Raw genomic sequence first — 23,707 nt, 5'->3', positions numbered from 1 at the left:
GAGCGAGTTCAGTTATACTTTTAGTTGTGGTCCAAAGTAATTCCTTGTTACTTTAATGGTAATAACAACTAGTCTGCTTGTTCACACTCAGTGACATAGTCTTCAATTTCTAGTGTTTCTACTGATTTGTTTTGTTTTGTTATTTTGTGAGCCAATTGGTGCAAAATGTGCACTGATAAAATGATAAACAGCCAGGAGTGGGACACATTTTTTTATTCATTTATTCAGGCAAATGTAATGGACTAGTTCTAGCCCCTGCAGCTCTCCCAACAAAAGTTTGGTTCAGGATTGCATTAGCAGCACAGCATTGTCGAGTGTATGCAAATTAGCCATGTGGACTTAAGTTTTGTTTAAAGCTGCCATCATGAAATATTGTTAACATAATATTTAATGAATAAATGACGAGCATAAACGCGCTAAACTCACAAAATGCTTTCTGACTGGGTGCTAAGTCCTAATTCCAACTTTATTGCAATAAAGTTTATCCTGACTAGGAGTGCTGTCCATTCTTTCGTTTGAAATAATATTTAAACAGTGAGACATTGTGCTGGTAAATGATCTTTGCTCCTGATCTGTCCTGTTTAACCTGGAGTCGGGTCAGAAAGAGGGATAAAAAAGAGCGAGGGGAGCAATGCCGATCATTCATGTTCAGGACGATCTACGAGAAGATTAGGCTGGATCCTAAATGGTCAGAAAGCACAAAAATAACGCTATGCAAATGAGTGATACATATCTTTTCCCAATTTGTAGCAGGCAAACTGTAATCCTGAATACTTTCTAGTGGTTATACGGCATATACCTGCGTATCACGTAGACTATACCACCACTGTTCATACTTGATAAAATTGCTTCACAATTCAATAGCGGCACACAGTGGTCTTTTTTTGTGTGTTTTTTTTTTTCCCCCAAAATATCTGCTTTTTTAACACATTTACATCAGCAGAATAAACATGGGGAACTTTCTCATGATTTTCTGTTACAACATCCTGTATAGTAGGTCAATGATGATAAGACTCTCGAGTTCACTCATAGACCATTAGACACTATGAGGTACTTGAAGTAGCACAACATTTTCAGCACAGATTGATAATAAATGCAGGCCACCATCAACTGGCAGACTGTAGCTTGGATTCAGAAGATGAATTGTGAAATTACAAACTGTAAAATGGTGAAGAGATGATTCTGTCTGAATCATGTGAAAGAAGTGAGTCAAGAGGTTTACAACATTCAGTGTAATAGGTTTCACAGTGTGTCATGGGTCTAATGGAGGTGGACAAAAGGATCACACCATCACTCGCTCACTTAAATGGGCCTTTTAAACCACGGACATGCATGCAAGTCCATATGTATGTATACATGTATATATATATAAATATAATATATATATATATGTGCGTCCAGACAGTGGCCAGCATATTTCTCTATGAGATGTGCAGTTTATGAGATGTGCAGTTTTTGAAAGACATCCATACACAGAATATCCACAAATTACTGCTCTACAAGATAAGGATAACTGGACTAAATATTGCAATGGATATTCACTAAACCTTTTCAACACAGGATATTCCCATGAATTTACACAAAATATGTATCGTTTTTATCAAGTTGTGTTGAAACTTTTGCACATGTTTTTTAAGGCTGTGTAAAATGTGAATCGCATTTAAATAGATCGCAGTGATTTTATGGCATATTTTGTCTTCTTGACAGAAACAGCAACACATAATATTGTAAAGCTTATTTGCTTCACCATAGTGAACGTATGACTCATAGCTATAATGCTTGTATGAAAATTGAATAATGCAACCTCGTATTGATTCTATAATTTCCCCGAACTTCATTTCTGTTGATGGAGATGACGTTGAACTTCGTGCCATTTTTCATTCATGTGAATAGACTCTGTAATTATACAGATATTAATCACAAAATAGGTCAAACATCTGCAATATGACGCACATTGTATCATACAATTCTGCCTGTTTCCACCTCACTTTTCTTCAATGGGCTCTTTCAAGGGTCGCAGTGTCACATGAATGCAGAACCCTCTCGATAATAGATCACATTTTAACATCCATATTAATGACACTCCATTACAGTTAATCATGTTTAATTGCACTCTTTTGTATCTTGTCTCTCTTGCAGTGTGCTCATCCAGGCGGTGAATGCCATTGGCTCCAGTCCCTGCAGTGCCCCCCTCGTGGTCCGGACACGCCCCCTGCCCCCGGCCCCGCCCCCTCTGGAGTGCTCGGCCGCGGGACCCCAGAGCCTCAAACTGAAGTGGGGTGAAAACAACAGCAACACGCACACCCGCGCCCTGCTCAGCGACGACATGGTCTACACACTACAGATGGAGGATAAGAATCACAGGTGGGCGCGCTGTCTGATCAGATTACATAAGTATTTTAAACATGGTACTTTATGTACATGTGCTTTAACCTATGTACACGTACTTTAACCTTTGTTCCTGTTAAGTGTCTCTAAGCTTCAGTCTCCATCTTAAAATAATGGAGTTTATAATTAATGCATTTTTTAGATATATTCTCAGTGTGAAAGCAAGCGACAACGAACAGCAAAATAAAAATTCAAGTAAATAAAAAAAAAATGTCCAAAGTAATAAATGATAATATATTGATTTTATATAGCACTTTTCTGGACACTCAAAGACTCTTTACGTTGCATTATTCATTCACTCTGTACTTGGTGATGGTAAGCTACTATTGTAGCCACAGCTGCCCTGGAGTAGACTGACAGAAACGAGGCTGCCAATCTGCGCCATCGGCCCCTCCGACCGCCACCAACCACTCACTCGTACTCTACATTCACCCAGGCTTCCTGCTGTTCCCAAACGGTCTACCATCCCAAGTACCAGCCAGGCCCTTCCCTGCTTAGCTTCCGAGACCTGACGGGATCGGGCAGGGCAAAGGCGGTGTGGCCTTAATTATGGCCATAATTCTTGGCAGTGTAATTATTGACATTTTAAAGATGAATCTTAATGTAACCTTGAAGGAGAGTGCTGTGAGCAATTTTATATTGTATTTTAATGGTTCATTGATTGGCTTTACATCAAACACAGAAAAATAAATGGATTTCGAAGGATGTTGATATGCATTTACTATTAGAACTTAGTAATGAACAATGATGACAGTGTAGCGCTTTGAGAAACTTGGTAATACAGGCTTGTAAAGCGCATTACAAGTGTAAGGCATTACTATTATTATTATTACTATTATTATTATTAATATTTAGTCTATAGTTATTGCTATTTAAATGTTATCATATAAATTTGGTTGTAAAACGTTGCATTTTGTCATGAATGGAGTGATTTCTTTTTCAAGCTGGCGGGCCCCCGTGGGACGTTCAGAACACTGTGGACCTTTGGAATAGCTGCTGTATTTGCTTCAAAATCCTATCTCTTAACCCCACATCACATCTCTGTCCTACGCTGCTCTGTTCTTTTATCAAGTACCAAAGGATGATTCATTTCACAGCGTTAACTCTGATCCCATGGCCCGCAGATTTGCATCTGCTTAAATAACCGAGCCCAATAACAATCACTGAAGTGGTCGTTGACTTCGCCAGAGTGATTCATATGGTATAAACAGAACAATATTTTGAACCAACCAGGAGAAAACATAAGGACGAGGCACTTGGACTGGGCTGAACTTTATGTGAGAAACCTGTGCAATACGTAAACACAAATTGGGATAGTTAAAATGTAACAATTGTAAATAGTTTCTAAGATATTTTTTTGCAGCTATGATGTGGTCGCAGCATAAACAGGATGAGATAAACTATCTGTATCACATTATTAGGTGACACTGTATCAATATTGCAAGAAGCTACAATTGCAAAATCCCGGAGGTCTTCCATCTGACTGAGATCAACCAAAACTACTTCAAAATGTGCAACAGTTCAGTTTTAGTCTCCATGCCTATCTGTGAGAGTGACGTCAACACATTTGAGCATTTCAATACTCTTTTAAACCCAATCCTTCTCCATTTGTTCAGGCTTGAAGAATATGGTAAAAGAAGGGGGGAAAAAATCTGAACATAACTAGGGGAATATTAGCCGTTTAGTGTTTGTCGCTCCTTTTTAACATCTGATTGAAATTGTTCACTTAAAGCTTGATGCTCTAAGCCTCATCATTTCACTCAGTTCCTTTAACAGGCCGCTCAATAGCCTAATGAAGATGGGAAACTCAATGCCACACACACATACACGCACACACACGGCGAAGGAGAGCAAAACATCTGCAGCCTCACAAATGGTTAGATAAGCGTGGGTGCATGCAGTGTGTGTGTGTGTGTGCATGTGTGCTTTTTGTGTCCTGTAACAAGTTGTACCATGGGTAAGTCACGCCGTAGGAGGATGGAATAGGTGTCTGAAAATCAAGCTGGGTTTCGCAGTCTGGGCTGGGCTGGCGTTACAAAGAAACCGCAGGGGATATTTCTGCTAAAGCTAGTCTGCTAAACATATTGCACGTAGACGAGGAGAATGTATTTTGAAACACATTAGGAACAAAGGGCAGCCAAACCTGATGTTAAAATACATTTGGTCCATATTCTTAATTTTGAAACCTACTGTAAAAAATATGTTAGACACATAGTGGGAGTTGTTGGCATGTGTTTTATGTATGCTGCGTATGTATGTATGTTTACTTTTGGAGGTTATCTGCTAATGTTGGAAAGGGCATCAAAGCCATGGTGGGCAGCTGGGTCCAATTTTGCTTCTCTAATCGTCACCAAATTAGCTTTAAGCAAGCGGCACAGAAATATGTTTTGTTAATTGCGAGGTTAGGTGCCAATAATGAGTTGGGGGCTCGCCACCTGTTTAAATGTCTGAGTGCCCTTTTCGTTTGGCGGCGCGTTGATGTCTAAATGAAAGCTTGGCCAATGCGTTGGCGCGGCATCAGTGAATGAACTACGGTGCAACGAGCAACAGATGGGCTGCTATCTACTGGACTGCGATCTGTTCACCTCCCCATTACGCACTCAGATCCTGTTTAACCTGCCAGGCGATGAAGAGTAGCTTTATTTAGTTTCCTATTTTTCATTGGCGTATCTACACAGCACTTTGTTGCAGGGTTTCCGCGGGGCACTTGGATAAGGGTGTTTTCAGATTGATAGAAACAAAGAAGAATGAAAATATGATGAAGTAGATGCACTTGTATCTGCACTGATATAATATACAATTTTATGAAGACCTATTTTATTACTACTTGATTCTTGTTTTACTCTGATTTTTAATCTGGTTTGTCCCCAGTTTTGGCCTATTTTGACCTGTTGTAGACCTGATATTGACCTGGCTTGGACAAAATTGTGCTCCAAAGGCCAATTTCTCTTTGTAGTTGGTACATGATGTTTGAGAGCCACTGCAATACATACAGTTTGCCAGTTTCACGAAAGACAAGGAATGTGACTGAGAATAAGCAGTTTTGATGTATTTACGTAGTGGAGAGCGTTTATGGGTTCAACTGTTCTCAAAATTATGCACAAAAAGTGAAGGGGAGAATTCTGATGAAGCTCGTCTGGAGGGTCTGTTACTGTAGATCTATTCAACTTTGGCTTAGGTTAGAAATCACATCAGACAGAAAAGTATGGACGTTTTATATTAACTAGTAGCGTAGCCTTTTTGAGAACCAGTGCATTGTAAAGTAAATCGATAAAAAGCTCTTGTTAACTATAAATCTCGTAATTGACGTTGGTTGAGTAGTCTTGCAGTAAGTTGCACACGAGCCCTGAGTTCCAGTATATTATGGGCTGCATTAGCGGTTACATTACGATGATTTACGGTACTTTATGAGCTGTAGCCGTTCACTTTTGAGCCCTTTCTCACTCGGTCATACCGCCGGACTGCCTAACGTGCACTTTACAATTAGGGACATTGCCATGGAAACTCAGAGACCTCCCCTCTAATGCAATGTATTTGCGAGGCCATTGTTTTACCTGGAAGTATTTATGCACTTTTGGCATTCTTACCTTATTTGTCTTTTTTAATTGAATTTTTTGACCTTCCGATAACCTTATACAAACCTACTTTCCTTTTTCCCCCTTATACTTCAAGTCAATTGAATGTTTTTTCATATTTATTCCCATGTCTTTACTTGTATGCTAGCACACCAGTTTTTCTTTATCTTGAAAAACAGACTTGTTGCATGTTTCCTATTCCTCATTCCCTTTAAAAGAGGCTCCTTTTACTACCTCTGTACTACCCAGGATGCCTTGCTTCAGAGAAATTGAGAACACAAGGGCGCCATGACAACGGTTGCGAAGCATTACCATTTAGACATTAGTGACCTGGAATTCATTTTTAATTAACTTTTGTTGATGTTGCTGTTTATTCGCTTTGTCCTGTTTTCCTGTGAAGTCTGACTGGTCAATAATTTCTAATTCTAATTGACTGTGTCTGAAATGTAGCATTTTATTCCAGAGTAATAAAGTACCGGCAGTGGACATTTTTAATTGTATAATACTGGAGCTATTGTTCATTGTTGGCTCTTTTCACTTCCTTCTGTATTGCTTTTAACTAATGTTTGTCTATGAACAATGTTTGCTAGTCGTACTTAACATGGCAGAGTTCTATGATTCTAACATTACATTTATTACAGTCCATCCCAAACTCTATTCAAACTTCTCGTGGAAGGATTTTGGCATCTTGAAGACTGATGAAGCAACAAGCCAAAAATGACTAAATGTTTCTTCTTAACATGCATCTCTTAAAGCAGTACTAAGTGACTTATTTACCGTAATAAATCCTATTCCCTCTGGGGGTTATACAAGTGTTGATGGGATGATTGAGAGGTCTTTCCACCTGGTGTCTCTGGCCAGAAAATCACACTGGCAGCTTTCCCTGCTCCGACCCAGAGGCGCAATACACACTAATGGAATCACGAAGAAGAAGCTAACAGGCTAGCGGCCAAAGCTAGCTGCGGGCTAGCACCACTTAACCAGTATTTACAGTCAAGTTGGCGTGAAAAAAATATCTTCATTGTGTAATTGGATGTACAATATCCCTCTCTCCCTTTGTCTTTTCTGTCAGCGTAGTATTTACTCTGACGAACAATTAATGAGAAAAAAAACGTAACATGCTACAACACCTGCAGTGGCGCTCTAGGGGCATGAGTTAATTAGTACTGCTTTAATAGGAGTGCTCAAGTTGTCACAGCCAGGTGTCTCCTTGAAATATCATGATTGGCAAATGCATAAAAGTGGTCTTAACCTGCCGTCTCAACACTGACATTGCTGATACGTAGAAACCAAAACAAGCTTTGTCTATCGAGTCCATTTTCGCTTTTGTAAATAACTGAACAGACACATTTGGCGCTGCACCAAGCTCTGGTTTATCTCATTAACTTTGTCCTGCTCCTTTTGCCAGTGTCCATTTGTTTGTGGCTGTGGCTGTGAAGGATGCATTTAATTGCTTTGACATTCTGCCTCTATTCGGTTAAATAGATTTCTCATGGCAAACTTACCGCGAGGCAAGTTTGTGATCGCGTACAGCTTTTTGTTTTTTGCCTTTGTGGGAGGAATTAACTAGTCCATAAATCAACCATCACTTCTCCAAAGAGCCACTGCATAGAGAGCTCAGTGGAGTTATAGCCCTTCTCCGGACTATAACCTCTCCCCCCTCCTCTCTGTCTCCTTCACATCCTCCATCTTGGTCTTCTCTTATAATTGCAAGTCACTTTCTCTCCTTCGCTTGCATTCATCACTTTTTCCTCTGCTCCCATAGACTCCCGGTACCATCAAACTGATAGCCATGATGAATAGTCCTTTAGCTTAGGCCCTTATTCACTGACTTATTGTGTCTCTCCTCCATCAACCTGTCTTTGGCGCCAAATGAAAAACTTTTTTACAGTGACCTTTGTCAGATTTAGGTCCTTGGCCTTGTCTCTATTTATCTTTTAATCGATCCAAAGTACAGTGACTTGTGACGTAGGTTGCGGTTGTGTGACATTGCAACATCATTGGCGTGAAGGGCAGTTTTCGGACAGTAATTTTGCCGTGGTTTATGGTTAATATTGCGTTCTCTAGCTGCACAATTTTAGTGGATGGTGTGATTTTCTTTTCGCTAAAGCCATTCAGCGATTAAGATTCCATAAACTGCACTGCTTACAATACATTCTTGACCTTCTTTTGTATAATCATTTACATAACTGAATTGACAAGGGCCAGGAAGCACATTAGCGGTGCCTATTTTCTTTTGATTTAGCTATTCCTTCAGAGCACTTATTGGTTCGTGGAAAGAAAGCAGCATGGTTACATCATGTTTGTAATGGTCTTAGGGTCACTAATAATGAGTTCAAGTCGAATATTGCAAATAGCTACTTGTGGGCACATTGCGCCCATTTTACCATTTTAAATTACATGTTATTGCGTTCTTCGACTATCCCAGATCCCACCAGTATACCACTGGGCACCTGTGGATACTAAAGTAGCTCATCAACACCGAGTGTGGAGTAAATGGATAATACACCGAATTGTAAAGCGTCTTTGAGCATCTGGAAAAGCGGAATATAAGACAAAGGCATCATTGTTATTATTACTTCTATTAGGTTTGTTGGACCGTTGACCTCGGGCACAACAACTAAAGTCAATTTGTCCGCAGACGGTAGGGTCTCATTCATCAATCTAACAGCTGTGGGAAGGAAGCTGTTTAACATTAGAGCTTTTGTCATCTTGATGCTGCGGTATCTCTTTGTTGATGACTGCGGTGTCATCAGCAAACTTAATGACATGTTTGTTGCTGTGAGTGGCAGTACAGTCGTGAGTAAGCAGCGTGAACAATAACGGGCTCAGAACACACCCTTGAGGTGAGCCTGTGCTCGCCGTCATTGTTTTGGATGTTGTGTTGCCAACTCTCTCTGCTTATTTACTTAGAATCATAATATAATAATCTTTTTTTTGTCTCTCAGGTTTGTGACGATCTACCGCGGGCCCAGCCACACGTACAAGGTCCAGCGGCTGACCGAGTCGAGCTCCTACTGCTTCAGAATACAAGCCGTGAGCGACGCGGGGGAGGGACCATTCTCCGAAACGCACACCTTCTGCACCACCAAGTCTGTGCCCCCCGCCCTCAAAGGTAACAAGTCCCAAAAATAAGAACATAATAAGAACCAGATCTAAGAATATAGCAATAGAAATCAACGGTGGGATATGAATAATCCCTGAACGCAATGTAAATAGGTTATGTTTACCAGTTGATCCTATTGTTCGGAAATGTCATACAAAGTGTTACTGTTATGGCTGCCAGTGCCAGTAAGCCGCTTATTACAGCTTGGACGTCCTCTCTTTGGATATAACCTGAGAATATTATTACTTTAGCTGCGAGATTGAAATATGCAAGCAATATTATGAAAGTGTTTATAAACAAATCAATATGGCGGCACCTATTTCTCTAATTCAGTTTGCCGCATCCATTCGGGATTCATTTCACTCCTCTGTTTGTTTTTCTGTCAAATGTTTTTTTTTTTAGCTCTGCAATTATTGGTAATGTATTTTCAGGTTCAGGGTGACACGAGTCCCAAATGAGAAGTGCTTAGACAGTCAATTATGTAAACACAAAAACAACATTTCAGAGTATGATTCTGAGCCTTGGTTTTAAATCATCCAAATATCAAAACAAAAAGGTTTCAGAGGATGTGATGGTGGAGGCGATGGTAGTCCTAGTAAAAACAGTGTTGTTAGGGAAGTCTAGGCAGGTTTACAAAAAATTCTTCAGGCGTAACAGGCGTAATTATACTTTATTGATTTTAATTACAGGAATAATGGGTGTTTTTCTAGTGTAAACATGTCACCATGGTCTACACCCCATTGAGTCCAATTAATGACCCTTTTTAGACCCCGTTTGGACCTTTTGGATCTTGATCAAATAATAATAGCTATGACGACACCATGATTATGAAGAAAAGTAGGAATTTCTGATGTTCACTGTCTGTCTTATCTTCCCAACAGCTCCCAAAGTGCACCAGCTGGAGGGTAACACGTGTGAGGTCACATGGGAGGCTATCCCACCAATGAGGGGAGACCCTGTGAGCTACGTCCTGCAGGTGCTGGTTGGCCGCGAGTCAGAATACAAACAGGTAAGTCCAAACCTCACGGCATTTGTATATTGTCAGTGTTGATCTCATGGTACAGTGTTATTTTGATGATGATGGTGGGAGCTAATAAAGCATTGTGTGGTGTTTGCTCTAAAATGCCCTTCATATCCTCTTTTCCTCCCAGGTCATTGGAGGTGAGTGAGTGGGGGCTGTTGTTGTTGTTTTCGCCTCAAAGTCCGACAAAACGCCTCATTTTAGACTCTGGAAGGAAATTCATGATTCCCCCCAAACGGCGCAAAGGCTCAGTTAGGCTTGATGGAAAAAGATTTTTCAGAATTCAGCTTTTGTGATTGAAGTGGCCAGCCTTGTCCTCATTTTACTTTGGCGATTCCGAGAAATGTTTTGTATTAGCGCTATTTGCACACAACGGTTATATGGATGTTTGTTGGATTGCATAGGTGTTTGGTTTTAGTAGATAAATAAGCGGCACAGAGAAGGAAGACTATTCTGAGCTCTGTGTTGTTTAGTTATTTGAGAAGCATGGGGAAAGAGGCTGCACACCTGCCCATGGCTGCACACCTGCCCATGGCTGCACACATTCAGTGTTGAAGTGTCCTGAAAATCCGATTGTCTACATGGTTTCTATTTGGAAATGTTCTTGTAAATAACCGACGAGAGGAGCAATTTACTAAAAAACACATTTGTGCTGTTACCAAACAAAATGGAAACACAATTATAGTACTTTCAGCTGGGTGCTTAATGTTCTGTCACTGGGATTTGCAAGAACTGTTGGACACATGCGATGAAATTGGGAAACTCTATTAGTTTTCCGTAAATGCGACTGTAAACTGCAAGAACAGACACCGACTGAGTTAAGAATTGATGACCTCTGATCCACAATGAGATGCATAGTTGATGTAATTTTTATTTTTGCCCTTGCATTTTGTGCTATTTTTAACATCATGGCAATTATTTGATTTCAAGTAAGACATTTTGAGTGACAGTGCAGGCTTTTAGCGGCAGTTGTGGTGAATAGGTCTGGGATCATTCTACACATTAGGACATTGCTAGAGCATGTAGCAGGGGGGAAAATACATAATGTTAATGTTTTTAAATTCAGTCTAGTCCCTTTTAATTGGAAAAATACACTGAAAAGTTCAAAGCTGGGATATCTTCACAACTCCAGGACATAAATATTAATTCACTGGTACATGTTTTCCAACAAAAGGCATACTGTATGAAATGTCACCAATGTTGCAATGTTACCGTATCAAAGAGCCTCATATAATTCCGTTCAATGACAAAGGAGCATGTTCATGAAGCAGTGCATTAATCTAGTTCTTGACATTTACATGACATTTTCAATGACTACAACTAAAACTGATTAATTTCAGGATTTTTGACATAGGGCCTCATTTCCTAGTTATGTAGAATGTTGCTGATTTCTACTAGTCTACTAGTTACCATAGACATGCACTAGCCTAGCACTAGCCTAGCACCACTAAACTCTTCAAATATAAGGACTGCATGAATAAATCAGAAATCTGCAGAAATCTACATTACTCTGGATAGCTAGGAAATGAGGTCCTATGTCAAAAATCCTGAAACATCCCTTTAAGACAAAATCAGAAAGAATTGATTGATTCAAAAATAACTCTTATGTTTATAGATGTCATTCTATGCTCTCTTGGTTTCTTTGTATTCCTTAAACTCAAAAGACTAAGCGACTTAGCGATGTATCTTCTTCGCACAGGTGTATAAGGGAGAGGAGGGCTCGTTCCAGATCTCCGGTCTCCAGGGCAACACAGACTACCGTTTCCGGGTGGGCGCGTGCCGCCGATGCCAGGACACGTCCCAGGAGCTGAGCGGACCCCTCAGCCCTTCCTCCCTGTTCACGCTGCGCCGCCACGACAGCAGCAGCGCGTCGTCGGGGGAACTGTGCCCGACGGAGACGGGCAAAGCGGCCGGGCTCATCTCCAGCGACGAGCGCTTCGCCGCGCTGATCGTGTGCGTGTTCGCGGGCTTCTCCATCCTCATCGCCTGCCTGCTACAATACTTCTTCATGAAGTGAGGGAATTTTTAAAACTATAGGATAGAAAGAGAACGCAAAATCACAGAGAAACTTTTTTTTATGTATGAACGAACCGAATGAAATCAAAAAACACTTGAGATGTTCTTCTAAGGCTATGTATGTTTTTCTTTTTTTTCTTTTTTTCTTTTTTTTTAGTCAATGTACCGATCCAGGCTTTACTCTTATTGTTACTGCCTGCTCTCACTTGGTCATAATTTCTCCCCATGTCGTCTTTGTGTCACTTGTCAATGATTTCTGTCGAGGGAAGCCATTTTTTTTAAAGCTGGACCTTGTTTGGGAAACTGATAATCAAGCCTTAAAACTAGCTGTGAGCGCCGCAGATGCTCCTCAGACTCACTCGTTGCATGTTTTATTTTTTGTTTTATTTTGTATCCTTTTTACAACATATTCTATTAGAGACATGTAAATGTTTTGACAGTCTTCTTTGCCGTACTTTTTTTTTTTATGTTTAATTTACTGCAGTCTTTATCCAGTCAGCCATATTCCTTCGTAGGCCTTTTTTTTTTTTTTCTTTCTTTCTCAAAAGCTTTAGCCGTTTTGTATATCATTTTTTTTTACACAAGAGGCTGTCAGTTAGTCCGTGCAATCTGCTCTCACACAAAAACCAACCCGCGACTGACACAGGACACTTTACATTTCATGCTACGACAATGACAAGCGCGCGTATCCTTTTGAAGTCAATCACATATCTCTATATAACACTCTCGTTCAGCTACCAAAGTGATGCAAATCCATGTGTGGTGTATGATGCTGCTATCCTGTGATTTTTTTTAATTTTTTTTTTTATTCTATCTATAAAATTGAAAACCAGTAATCTAATATATAGATATATACACAATATATTAATATAGCAAATATCTATGAGCTATAGAAGTGATGTATATAAAAGTGATGGCAATGTAAGGTCTAAAAGTACAGTGCAAAAAAAATATTGGAGTAAGAGTCAACGCTAGATAATAGACAGAAACTTATTATTACAGTTAAGTGGGTTCAGAAAGTTCTCACACCTCTTTATTTATGCCTTGTTCACAGTGTGGGAGTCTGACACCAAAGTCGTAACATTTCACAGACCTATTCCACAGTTCGCGATCATCGCTGTGCTGTTTTTATAAGTTCATAAAAGCGTATGAAGTGTGAAATATACTCTTTGAACATCTCCGGGGTCAGGCTTCAACATAAAACAAGAGTAAATAAATATGTAGGTGTGTGAATACATCCTGAACTCGCTGTGTAGCTGCTGGGAGTTTGAATGGCTAGACTGAAAAGGGAGAATACTGAGCATTTTGTCAAAGTGCTCATGCCTTTTCACACTATCTCAATTTTGCCTCTTTTTATGGTAGCACGTACATACAAAGGCGCCCATACTGTTACAAGCTATCCGCGTACTAGTCGGCGTGTACCCAGCCAGCGTAGTCAGTACATCCAAGGACTCTTCCCATTGCTTTCCTAAACGGCCATTTTTGCCGCTTTCCTCTGCGACTTCCTACATCTTTTTTTTTTTTTTTTTACTCCCGTCTGTTGTTTGAAAGGTGCTTTTATCAACATCAGTACAGCTACATCTCTCCTGTGTTCTTGAACTAACCAAACATAAAGAAACAGGGCATTCAACCTTCAACCCCTCTCCCACTTCTCTTTATAAAGTATTGCCAAGGTACAGTCCTAACTCAAAACTCCAAAGATCCCTATATAAAACGCATCAGGTGGAAGGATGACATTGGGAGGTGTGCTGGGGACCCGCCCCTTTGTTGTGATTGGCAGCCTGTTTTGTACCTCAGGGAATAGGCCTTACACCGGGGGACTTTTCTTCCCCCCGTAAAATACCATTAACATTTCTTCTTCTTCTACTTTTCATCTTTCCCTCTCCTCATTCTCTGTGCCTTGCTCCAGCTCGCAAAATGGTTTACTTACTTGCTCATTTACGTATATAAAAAAAAAAAATGCCTTTGCCAAAGTCGATGGGAAAGTCAAGGTAGAGTTCTTTTTCTTATTTATACTATATATTTGCATACAGTACTTTACATGCCAATAACAGTGCAATCTTCATTTATTTATTGTTTAAAGAGTAAGAGACAAGTGTAGTTATATACTAATTTTTTTTTTCCTTGTAGCATGTTTTTTTTGTTTTTTTTTGTTTTTAATTTTTGTATGGATGTATGTTAGATATTGATTAAGGCCAGCATTCCTTATCTGTAACCCTTTAAGTATTTCTGTAGCTCATCAGTCCGCGCATCGCAGTTAACGTCATCCTTTTTTTTTGTTGTTGTTGTTGAAAAACCATGTAACCAAACGCATATGTATTTTTGTGTCGTTTCGGCCCCGTGCACAGCTGAAACCTCTTTTTTTTTTAAACCGCTTTAGACAGAGATACATGTAGCACATTAGTCTTCTGTATTGGGATAACTTGCTGCTGCCTTTGGCTTTTAAATTAGTATTTTCATGAAGCTTCGGATATCTTTTTTTTTTCTTTTTTTTTTTTTAACTGTTGTATTGCCAAACTGCAGGCTTACTATGTCCACTAAAGGGTATTCGTGATGTTTTCTGTAATGACACCGCATTTATGATTATTATATTCTTTCAAAAGGACAAAAAAAAAAAAAACATTAACTCGATCTGTGATTACGCTTCTTTATATTATCTTTTATTATCTGTAAAGCAAGCAGAAATGTGCCATTTTTATACAAAACAATTGTGTAGCCCCTTTTCAGGAGGAGGACGTAGCGATGACAAAGGCAATCAGTGGATGACAATATGACAGTAATAGTCCAGTACTGACGACTCCTCCTACAGGCCTTCGCTGGTATAGCAGTAGTGAGTATTTTCTATCCAGTATTTTACGAGATGATACACAGATTTATCTATAGAGCTGTAGTAGCGACTAACAAGAGATGAAGCACTTTTTTTTTTTCTTTTTGATGACAAAAATAAGGTTGATATTGAGGGGAGTCCTTTTTACAAATACACTATTGCCAACGTCGTCTGTTACTCTCATTTGGCATTACATGGTGTGGTTGGCATCACTGTGACATTGGCATTACTCGAGCGCGGGCCTGTGTGCTTCTCCAAACAACGGCGCCTCCTCTCGTGCCTTTTTTTTTTTTCTCGCCCACTCTTTCGACGTCGCCCCTGATCCCACGTCGAGCCTCAAGACGACAGTAATGCCGACTGGTGCGCGCCTGGAGGTTGTGGGCAGGGTACTTTTATGTGCTTTATTTTTTTTATTTCAAATGCTGTTCATTTTTTTAGACCCCACCCCCTTTTCCCCCCCCCCCTTTTTTTTTTTTTTTTTTTTTTTTTTTACGAAGTCCCACCCACAGGTCCTGCACATTTGGTGGGTTAAGAATGATTTACTATTTTTGCCCCAGGAAACCCCCACGTCTGTGCCTTCTGATATATTTTCATTTTTATTTTTTGTTTATTTTTGTACGTTCTGCAGTAAGTAGAGATTTTGACTGAGAGATTTGGCGATTTGACAAAACGTACAGAAAACTCACAGGTATTTAACTATTTTTTAAGCGAGACAAAAAGATATTTTTACCTCACAAGTAAAAAAAAAACAAGCAAACATTCCAATGTTGTCATGGTCTACAAATTGAAAACAGAAATTCATGCATTTCTTGTATTGTAAATGTTAGACAATTTCATACACATTATATAAAAGAAACTGCCATATCAATTTTAATGTATAGATTTTTTGCAAATACTACCCTCTGTATGTAAGACATAACTGTATCGGTAGCGTATATATAATATATTTATGCCCAATAAATGTTTTAATTTTTTCTGAATTTTGACTTTGTCTTTTTTTGTGTCTTTCTTTCTGCTTTAGTCTCACACCGCATGATGAAATTAACAATAAAATCGAAACAAAAATGCATGTGATTTAGTATTAGCGGTATTTTCCGATGCATTGGTCAAAGGTTCATGTCTTTAATGGAACTGGCCACTGTTTTTCTGTTCTTACCTGAGCTTAGACGAGTTGATGCGTACCTGTCTGGTCTTTACGCGTGCGCTCAGTCACGCAAAAAGACCAAAGATGTTGCTAGCATTTAGCCTTTTCTCCTCTCCTCTATGGGGCTAAACGGGGGTGGTTTGAACATTTCCCCTACTTCGACATTACTGCACGGACGATGAAGTGCTCCTAAGATGTTACTACGCCTTACAATATAGTACCCCTTTTCACCCTCTTAGAAAATCGACATGTTTAATTTTGTGTAACTATACTTGGATCGTGCAACTACTCATGTAACCATATTTAAATTGAGGAAACTTGGAAGAGTTTGGTCTCTTCTAACTTGGCCCCATAGAGGAGAGGAGGAGAGGCTAAATGCTAACAACGTCTTTGGTCTTTTTGCATGACTGAGCGGACGCGTAAAGACCAGACAGGTACGCATCAACTTGTCTAAACTCAGGTGAGAACATATTTCAGTGTGAAAAAACGGTGGCCTGTTCCTTTAAAAGAAAAAAAAGGCTCATTGCAACCATTTCTTTTAACTCTTTATGAAGGTTTAGGATTTTTTTTGTGTGTGTCCATATTGACAATTATGTTTGGACGCTAATGATTTTATGCTGTTTGAGTGGCACCTGGGCATACACATTTATTGGCTTTTTTTGTAGTAAATGGTGAAAATGAAAGTTCCAGAGGGAGCGAGGGTAAGATCAGCTTTCTTTCAGCCTGGACTGAACTATTATGTTTGTCTTTCAGTTCTTTCAACAGATGATTTCCTTTCATGCCGCTTGTTCAGATAAGCGATCGTCAATATTGTCCCTATGTCCTTGAAGACTGGTGGCTCGAGTAGACTTAGTAATTTCCGCTCCTCCCCTCGGACCACCATCACTCACTTGACCTCGTGTGCACTCACTGATGCGTGTAATGTATCCAGTCAAGTCCGAATGAAAAACAAACCCTCTTATCTTATTGCGATTGTGCAGTGATGAAGGCCGCTGAAAGTCATAGACAGGCAAAAACAACACCTGCATGGGATTTGTGTTGCATAACGTTGGGACCAAGCAGTGAAGGTCCGCTGGTGACAAAAGAGGCCCCAGCAGTGGCAGTGTTTCTTATTGACTAGGACATTACACAAGACGGCGCAGGCCATGTGAGGAAAATAAGCTTTACAAATATTGTGTTGGTGAGGTTATCTGAGGGTTTCTGTCACAAAGGAAGGGTATTGTGAGGATTTTCTTTCTTCTTTCACATTGTTCAAAGAAGGACAATGTAATACAGGCTATGAACAAGGAATTGCATCGATGTGCAAGACCTCACATGATAGCCAAAAAGAGAAGTCTGAGATTTTAGACTTCTGCAGTACATTTAGCTTTACATTTTACTGTATTATGCAGTCAGTCTGCACACTTGTTTGAAGATAACTGTAACTGTCTTTCTGAGTGTATTGCCGGGATCCATAAACAAAAGCTCCAGTAAAATATGCTTTAATTGGGAAAATTCTGTCAAGTAAACTTTTCAATAAACACTTAAATTGCACTTTACAAGCCCGTGTCACAACTTTTTGCTACACTGTAGTCATTATTTATTCACTCCAACTTGGTGGTGGTAAGCTACTATTGTAGTCACAGCCGCCCTGTGGCAGACTGCCCATTTACCACATGGCTTTAATGTGTTGTTTATATCTCTTATTATGTCAATGCCCATTGCTGGACATGTGTGGAATTCATCACATTTTTCATTTAAGCTGCCCCCTAGTGGCTGTAGTGAGTATTCTGGTAATTTCTTTAAAACCCCATAACTCCGCACTAGCCTGGCTAACGCCAGACTGCTGTGTGCGCTCGAATCATTTCGAACTGCACAGCAGCCTGAGGACCATGGCCGAAATTTTCGCATGGATTTGGGAACCAATCACAGAACGAGGAGGGACGGCAAGATGATGATGAGCTATTCGATACACGGAACCTTGTAGTTTATTTACAGATTAAAAATAAAACGTTTATTTACGGATCAAACATGACAGCAGCAGACGCAACGCTATTTTCCGATCAAGCTTCAGTCCGTGTTCTAAATAGTTTAGCTCGAAGGTTTACAGCGGGTACGTCATACGTCATCGGATACGATTGGCTGTGGCCACGTGCAGACGCATGATAGACATTCGTAGTGCCCAATAAACGGCTCTGGACGATCGTAAACCACACCTCTCCTATGAGAAAATGAATTGGTGGATCCCAGACTAAACATCACTTGTAACTCCGCACAGGAATGAGCTAGAGACTTACTTACTATTTATTTACTGTACATACTCTACAAGTTGTGGGCCAAATTGAATCATCCTGCAGGCCCGGAAGTAGCCCGCAGGCCGCCTGTTGGGGACCCCTGTGACCACTCATTTGCACAATACATTCACACAGCCAGGTAAGATGAATGAAATGTCTTGCCAAGTAATCAGATCACTGTCACTCTCAAGAAGAAAGATGCCCTGACCACCCTATCTACACACTAGCTCCAGCTCCTCTGGAAGGACCACAATGTGTTCCCAGGCCAGCCCAGAGAGTCCCTCCAGCGTGTCCTAGGTCTTCCCAGAGGACTCCTCCCTGGACTTTGCCGCCAGTTGGCATCTGGTTTAAAAAATCTCAGCTGGCTTCCCTCGATTTGAAAGCAGAAGCTCAACTCAGAGATCTTCCTCCACACCCTAAGTCTAAGTGACTGCCCAAACACCCAGCGGAGGACACTTAGTTTGACCATGTACATCCGGGATCTGGTCTTTTCTGTCAAATTGAACAGATATTTTCCAGCCAGTAAAGAATATTAAAATGCATTGAATTTTAATTTAAGCACCCAAAGCATTCAGGAACAATTGACTTTTCAAGCCAAAGGACAACAGTTAGCTTATATGTTTTCCCATTGACATTTACATTTACCTACAGAACATAATCACTAACTTGACAATACATTTTTTTTTTACATTTACATACATTCAAATACATCCATCTGGGTCCAAGGCCATTTTTAAAGATGCACTATACGATTTGAAATATATAGCACATTACAAAGCAAGATAAAAGCAGTTAAAGAGAAGATTAGTGTCTGTTTCACAGTATACAAAGTTCATCTGAAAATAGGCATCTGGCCAAAATTTGTGTGAGAGTGAAAAACAGTGTTCTTCCATTGTCCATCAATTTATGTAGAAATACCGCAATTTAACGTAATTATCTATATACAATAACAATAGAAAAGTTACATGACCTTAGAAAATAATAATAATTTGCTTAATGAAGTATATAAAGCATTATTATCCATTAATGAGTTTGGTTCAGAGTGTACTCAAACATTGAAACGCTAGAACAACATGTACAAATTATTGTGCGTCATTGTTTTTGCCACTTGTGTTGTTTGCTGCTAGCGCGGTAATAAGGTACTTACCTGTCATTTTTTTTCCTAGACCCAAAGCTCTTACAAGGGCTTTACATGAACAACTCAACATGCATACATCGATGTCATTTTGAGCTTGTTTTTTTCCCCCGAATGTGCTGTGAATAGTGTCTTTGGTTTACAATGAACACACAATATTAACATGTAATAATAAATACAGTTAGTCCCTTTAGCAGAGCATTAAGACCTGAGAATGCCAAATTACAAGACAACATGGAGAGATCTTACATTTAAAATACAAAATAAACAATTACGCAACAGCATTTACAATACGAAAATACAATCTGGCTTTGTTTTTTTGTATATACAGTATATATATATCTATATATATGTATGCCAGAAACATTTAATTTAACATTAATAATGAAATAGTTACATTTTCCTCTGAGCAGCATAAACACAGCATGGACTTGAATTTCCAAGATACAGGGCATTTCGAAAGTCACGCATTCGCATACAAATAAATAAGAAAAAAAAAGACACATAAACATACAGTAAATTCATTCACTCTGCACCGCTGCTCCTCTCTGATGGGAGACAGACTGGCACAAACATCATCTACAGTGCTTACTTTGTCATCCAGAATCTGCAAAAAAAACAACAACATAAGGCCATAGAGTTGATGTGCGTGTTTCTTTTATCACATTTGGATTGATGGAGCACTTGAGGCTAGAGTTTTTTGCTTGACATTAATGATGCTCAGTCTGTTTTTCAGTCCAAGCAGGTTAAAGGTCTCAATTTCTGCTATTGTGTTTTGTTTTGAGATTTTAACAATGATATAAAGTTGTCTCCTCATGGGGAAAAAAAAACAATCACACTCCTGGAGTTGTATTTTGTTTCATTCATGCACGTTTGAATACTCGTGCCTGTCTTCTCACCAGCTCATAATGCTGGCCCCCACCTGCTAACATCAGTGCTCCTCTGGGTTTGTCATTTCAGCACTCAAATTGCCGATAAGTTCTGTCTCTTATAGTCTTGTTTAAAAGCTGGCAATAGACTCGCTCCAGCCATTTGAGCAGGCTCCCTTCAGGTTGCTGGCTGTGCGACATCGGTGAGGCTGGTTGTCCGTGAGGCCGAACAGGCGAGCTGCGGCCCTGCGGTACTTCCAGGACATGGTGTTGTAGAGGATGGGGTTGATGGCCGCACTCAGGTAGAAGAGGACCACGGACACTAAACTGCAGTAGCCCGACAGGATGGACAGGAGCTGGGACTGCGAATACTGGGAACGGAACTGAAGGTATCGGCCAACGTGGAACGGGAGCCAGCACAGGACGAAGGCAAACACCACCACAACTGTGGAGAGGGAGGGAGGGAGGAGGCATTAAATATGAGGGAGCTTCTAGTGAGACTTGAACACAGTATCTAGCCAACAACTAAAGATTGGTTTTAAACTGCAAAAAATGTCCCTAATTCTGGACAGACAACTAAAAACAAAAACTCCACCCACAAACAATCAGGCTTTAAAATGCAATCATATTGTGAATCTTATTTCATTCAGAACAATGGAGTATAGAGTTTTATCATCTTTCCCATTTTCAACATATGACATGGTTATCGTATCACTACATCAGGCCTAAATGCCAATATGATCAGAATACTAAAATTATCAGATGGGCGGAATTTGCAACAACAGAACTGCTTTACGCGCCGTGCGTAATTTGTGCGTAATTGTACATACCCAGCATCTTGATGGTCTGCCTGTTGCTCCGTTCCCTGACCCGAGAGCTCATGCTGGTCTCCCGGTGCCTTTGCCATAGTTTGCGACCGATGAGGCTGTATAGAACCGTGAGGCAGAACACGGGCATGACGAAGAACGCGGAGCTGAGCCACATCATCGCGCCCATCAGCCCCGACTCCATGGCGTAGTGTGTCATCTTACACTCACGCGTGTCCTCGATGTCCATGTCGCTCCTGTTGTCTCGCTCTACGCCCACCACCACAAACACGGGCCCGGCACTCATCATGGCCACGGTCCACAGCACGAGTATCAGCGCGCGCACACGTCTCTTGGTGACCAGGGCCTTGGCGCGCAACGGGAAGCAGATCGCCAAGTAGCGCTCCACGGAGAGAGCGGTGATGCTGAGGATAGTGGAATATGTGCAAGACTCTGACACAAAGTGAAAGAGTTTACAAAGTGCGTCTCCAAAGCGCCATGGTCTGTACCTCCACATCCGGTACAAGTCCAAGGGCATGCACAGCAGGATAACCAAGTCGGACACAGCCATACTGCACAAGTACAGGTTGGTGGTAGTCCGCATGTCTCTGTATTTACACACAACCAAGATAGTCATCACATTCCCCGCTATCCCCACCAGGAACAGCAGCGCACACGCGACTGTGGTGGCGGTGAGGAGAGGGATAGAGTAGAAGTTTAGAGGAGGAAGCTCCCATAGAGGGAAGTCCAGTGTGCTGTTATCGTTCTCCCAGCTGCAGTTACGGAGGGAGAGGCACTGAGTGTCGTTGGGCCAAGACGGCATGCTGCCGTTTATTTACATGGCTGCACCAGGTCCTGGTTGTGCAAACCACCCTCATCCAGAGCGGGGCGCATCAACCCGTGGAACAGCACGCCCCTCATTTCAAAACATGCGCATCAACAAGCCGTGCGTAAAAGTCAACACCAAAAGTCAACGGTTCTAAATGAAAGATATGGCCAAGATTTACTTTTAAAACAAACCATTCTCAATATCTACCCAAATCCATAAAATATCTCAGTTAAGTAGAACAAGATGTTTTAAATGTTAAAACGTTTGTATCACTGAAGGGTAAAACGTTGGAAAAAGGCAGCAAAAGTTAGTTATTTCAAGACCTTTTGATCCATAAAAATGGTTCCAGTCCACAGCCATGTGTCCTGCGTCTCAGATGACTGCCCGTGTGGAGGTGTGAGTCAGAGCCGTAGTGATGCTGCAGTGAACATTTGTAACATCTGTCCAAGCGCAGCTCAGCCAAACACATACGGGTAAACAACCACGAGCGTGAAGACGAACACGCGCCTGAACCGAGAGAGTTTAACAAAAGTCACAAGAACGAAGAAAGAGCGTCGCATTGAGAACATACTGAAAATATAATCCAATACGATGGTAAAAGATGTCAAAAAGAAAAGCTCCCGTGGCTTCCCCTGGAGGATGTGTTCAGTGATTGAGTCCTTGTGCGCCGTGCATGAGGGGTTTATACGGTACAGGTGAAATAGCACAAGCCTTAATTCAAACATGCGGCTAACCAGCACCCCCTAATGGTTGTGTTTGGTGATATTATGACCATTTGCAGGTTTTTCATTCATAAAATCAATTGGGAGATTATACATTGAACTGGTTTTAAGGTTTCATTTAGGGATACAGTGGCTTCAGGGAACCGAGATCATTAGAGATCATTAGTGAAGTCTAATCTCCAAATCACGCCATTAAATAATATCTGACTAAATAAACTGGCAGAAAGACAAAAACTATCTCAGCATACTGTATCACAAAAAAAAAAAAGGAAATGTCCAAATGTGAAAAATGAAATCTTATCTGTTTGCCCTTTGTGCCTTGCACACTCACCCAGGAAACCATTATTGTTTATGGCCTCTAAATCATGATGGGAGTGAAAAGCGCAGAGGGTGGAGAAGGTAAATAAAGGGAAACACACTGACAGAGATATTTCTGCTGGGAACTCATTGGAGCTGTTCACGAGTCTTGACGTGAGGGAAACCCTTTTCTTGTCGTCTGGTATGTACTCAAGCTTATTCCATCCTTCCTATACTGTCTATATTATTGGTTTTGTTCAAGCAGAAGATGATTTAGGCTGCCTGATATAGTATGTGCCAGTGTTGTAAACATTTATTCATATTTTGTATCATTTATTGAAAGAGAATTCCTTTGTGAAAAGTCAAGAAGAGTCTACATATTAAGTAGCATTTTGGTCTTTTTCGTTGTATCTTTCAGATAGTATAAGTAGTAATAGTATACTTTCAATATGCTTTGAAGTATCTGTGGGTGTACAAGTCTAAGTTTAGACGCTCTGTATAATAACTTTAACAATCAAATTGTAGGAAAATATAGCCAACTATTGAGCAAAAAAACTAAATCCCTGAGAGTGTACGGCTGGTTGGGTGTCATCCGGTGCTATCAGGGAGTGGCGAGAGATAACAGGTTAAAGTCTATATTATACTGTATTGCACCGAGATATGCGTTTGGTAAAAATGAAAATTGTGTTGTGCGTTGTA

General features: G+C 40.5%; 2 protein-coding genes across 3 annotated transcripts in view; one reads left to right on the top strand and one right to left on the bottom strand.

The window, feature by feature from the left end:
- The window catches only part of fndc3ba (fibronectin type III domain containing 3Ba), a 108,534-nt gene extending 95,601 nt beyond the window's left edge, over positions 1 to 12,933 (top strand). For both annotated transcript variants that reach the window (XM_079573380.1, XM_079573381.1), the window contains 4 exons: positions 2,140 to 2,364; positions 8,912 to 9,078; positions 9,951 to 10,078; positions 11,790 to 12,933. In XM_079573380.1, coding sequence (XP_079429506.1) covers positions 2,140 to 2,364; positions 8,912 to 9,078; positions 9,951 to 10,078; positions 11,790 to 12,107 — 838 coding nt within the window. In that variant the 3' untranslated portion in view covers positions 12,108 to 12,933. The remainder of the gene's footprint in view (positions 1 to 2,139; positions 2,365 to 8,911; positions 9,079 to 9,950; positions 10,079 to 11,789) is intronic.
- A 6,113-nt stretch (positions 12,934 to 19,046) lies between these two features.
- Positions 19,047 to 22,186, bottom strand: ghsra (growth hormone secretagogue receptor a). Its single transcript, XM_079573544.1, has 2 exons — positions 21,185 to 22,186; positions 19,047 to 20,799 (listed from the first exon to the last, which is right to left on the bottom strand). Exons 1-2 carry the CDS (start codon positions 21,981 to 21,983, stop codon positions 20,486 to 20,488), a joined length of 1,113 nt encoding a protein of 370 aa, XP_079429670.1. The 5' UTR covers positions 21,984 to 22,186; the 3' UTR covers positions 19,047 to 20,485.
- Positions 22,187 to 23,707: the final 1,521 nt, after the last annotated feature.

Source organism: Gobius niger (assembly GCF_951799975.1).
Source record: "Gobius niger genome assembly, chromosome: 16".
Lineage (NCBI taxonomy): Eukaryota > Metazoa > Chordata > Actinopteri > Gobiiformes > Gobiidae > Gobius > Gobius niger.
This window is presented reverse-complemented; position numbering and strand designations above follow the sequence as displayed.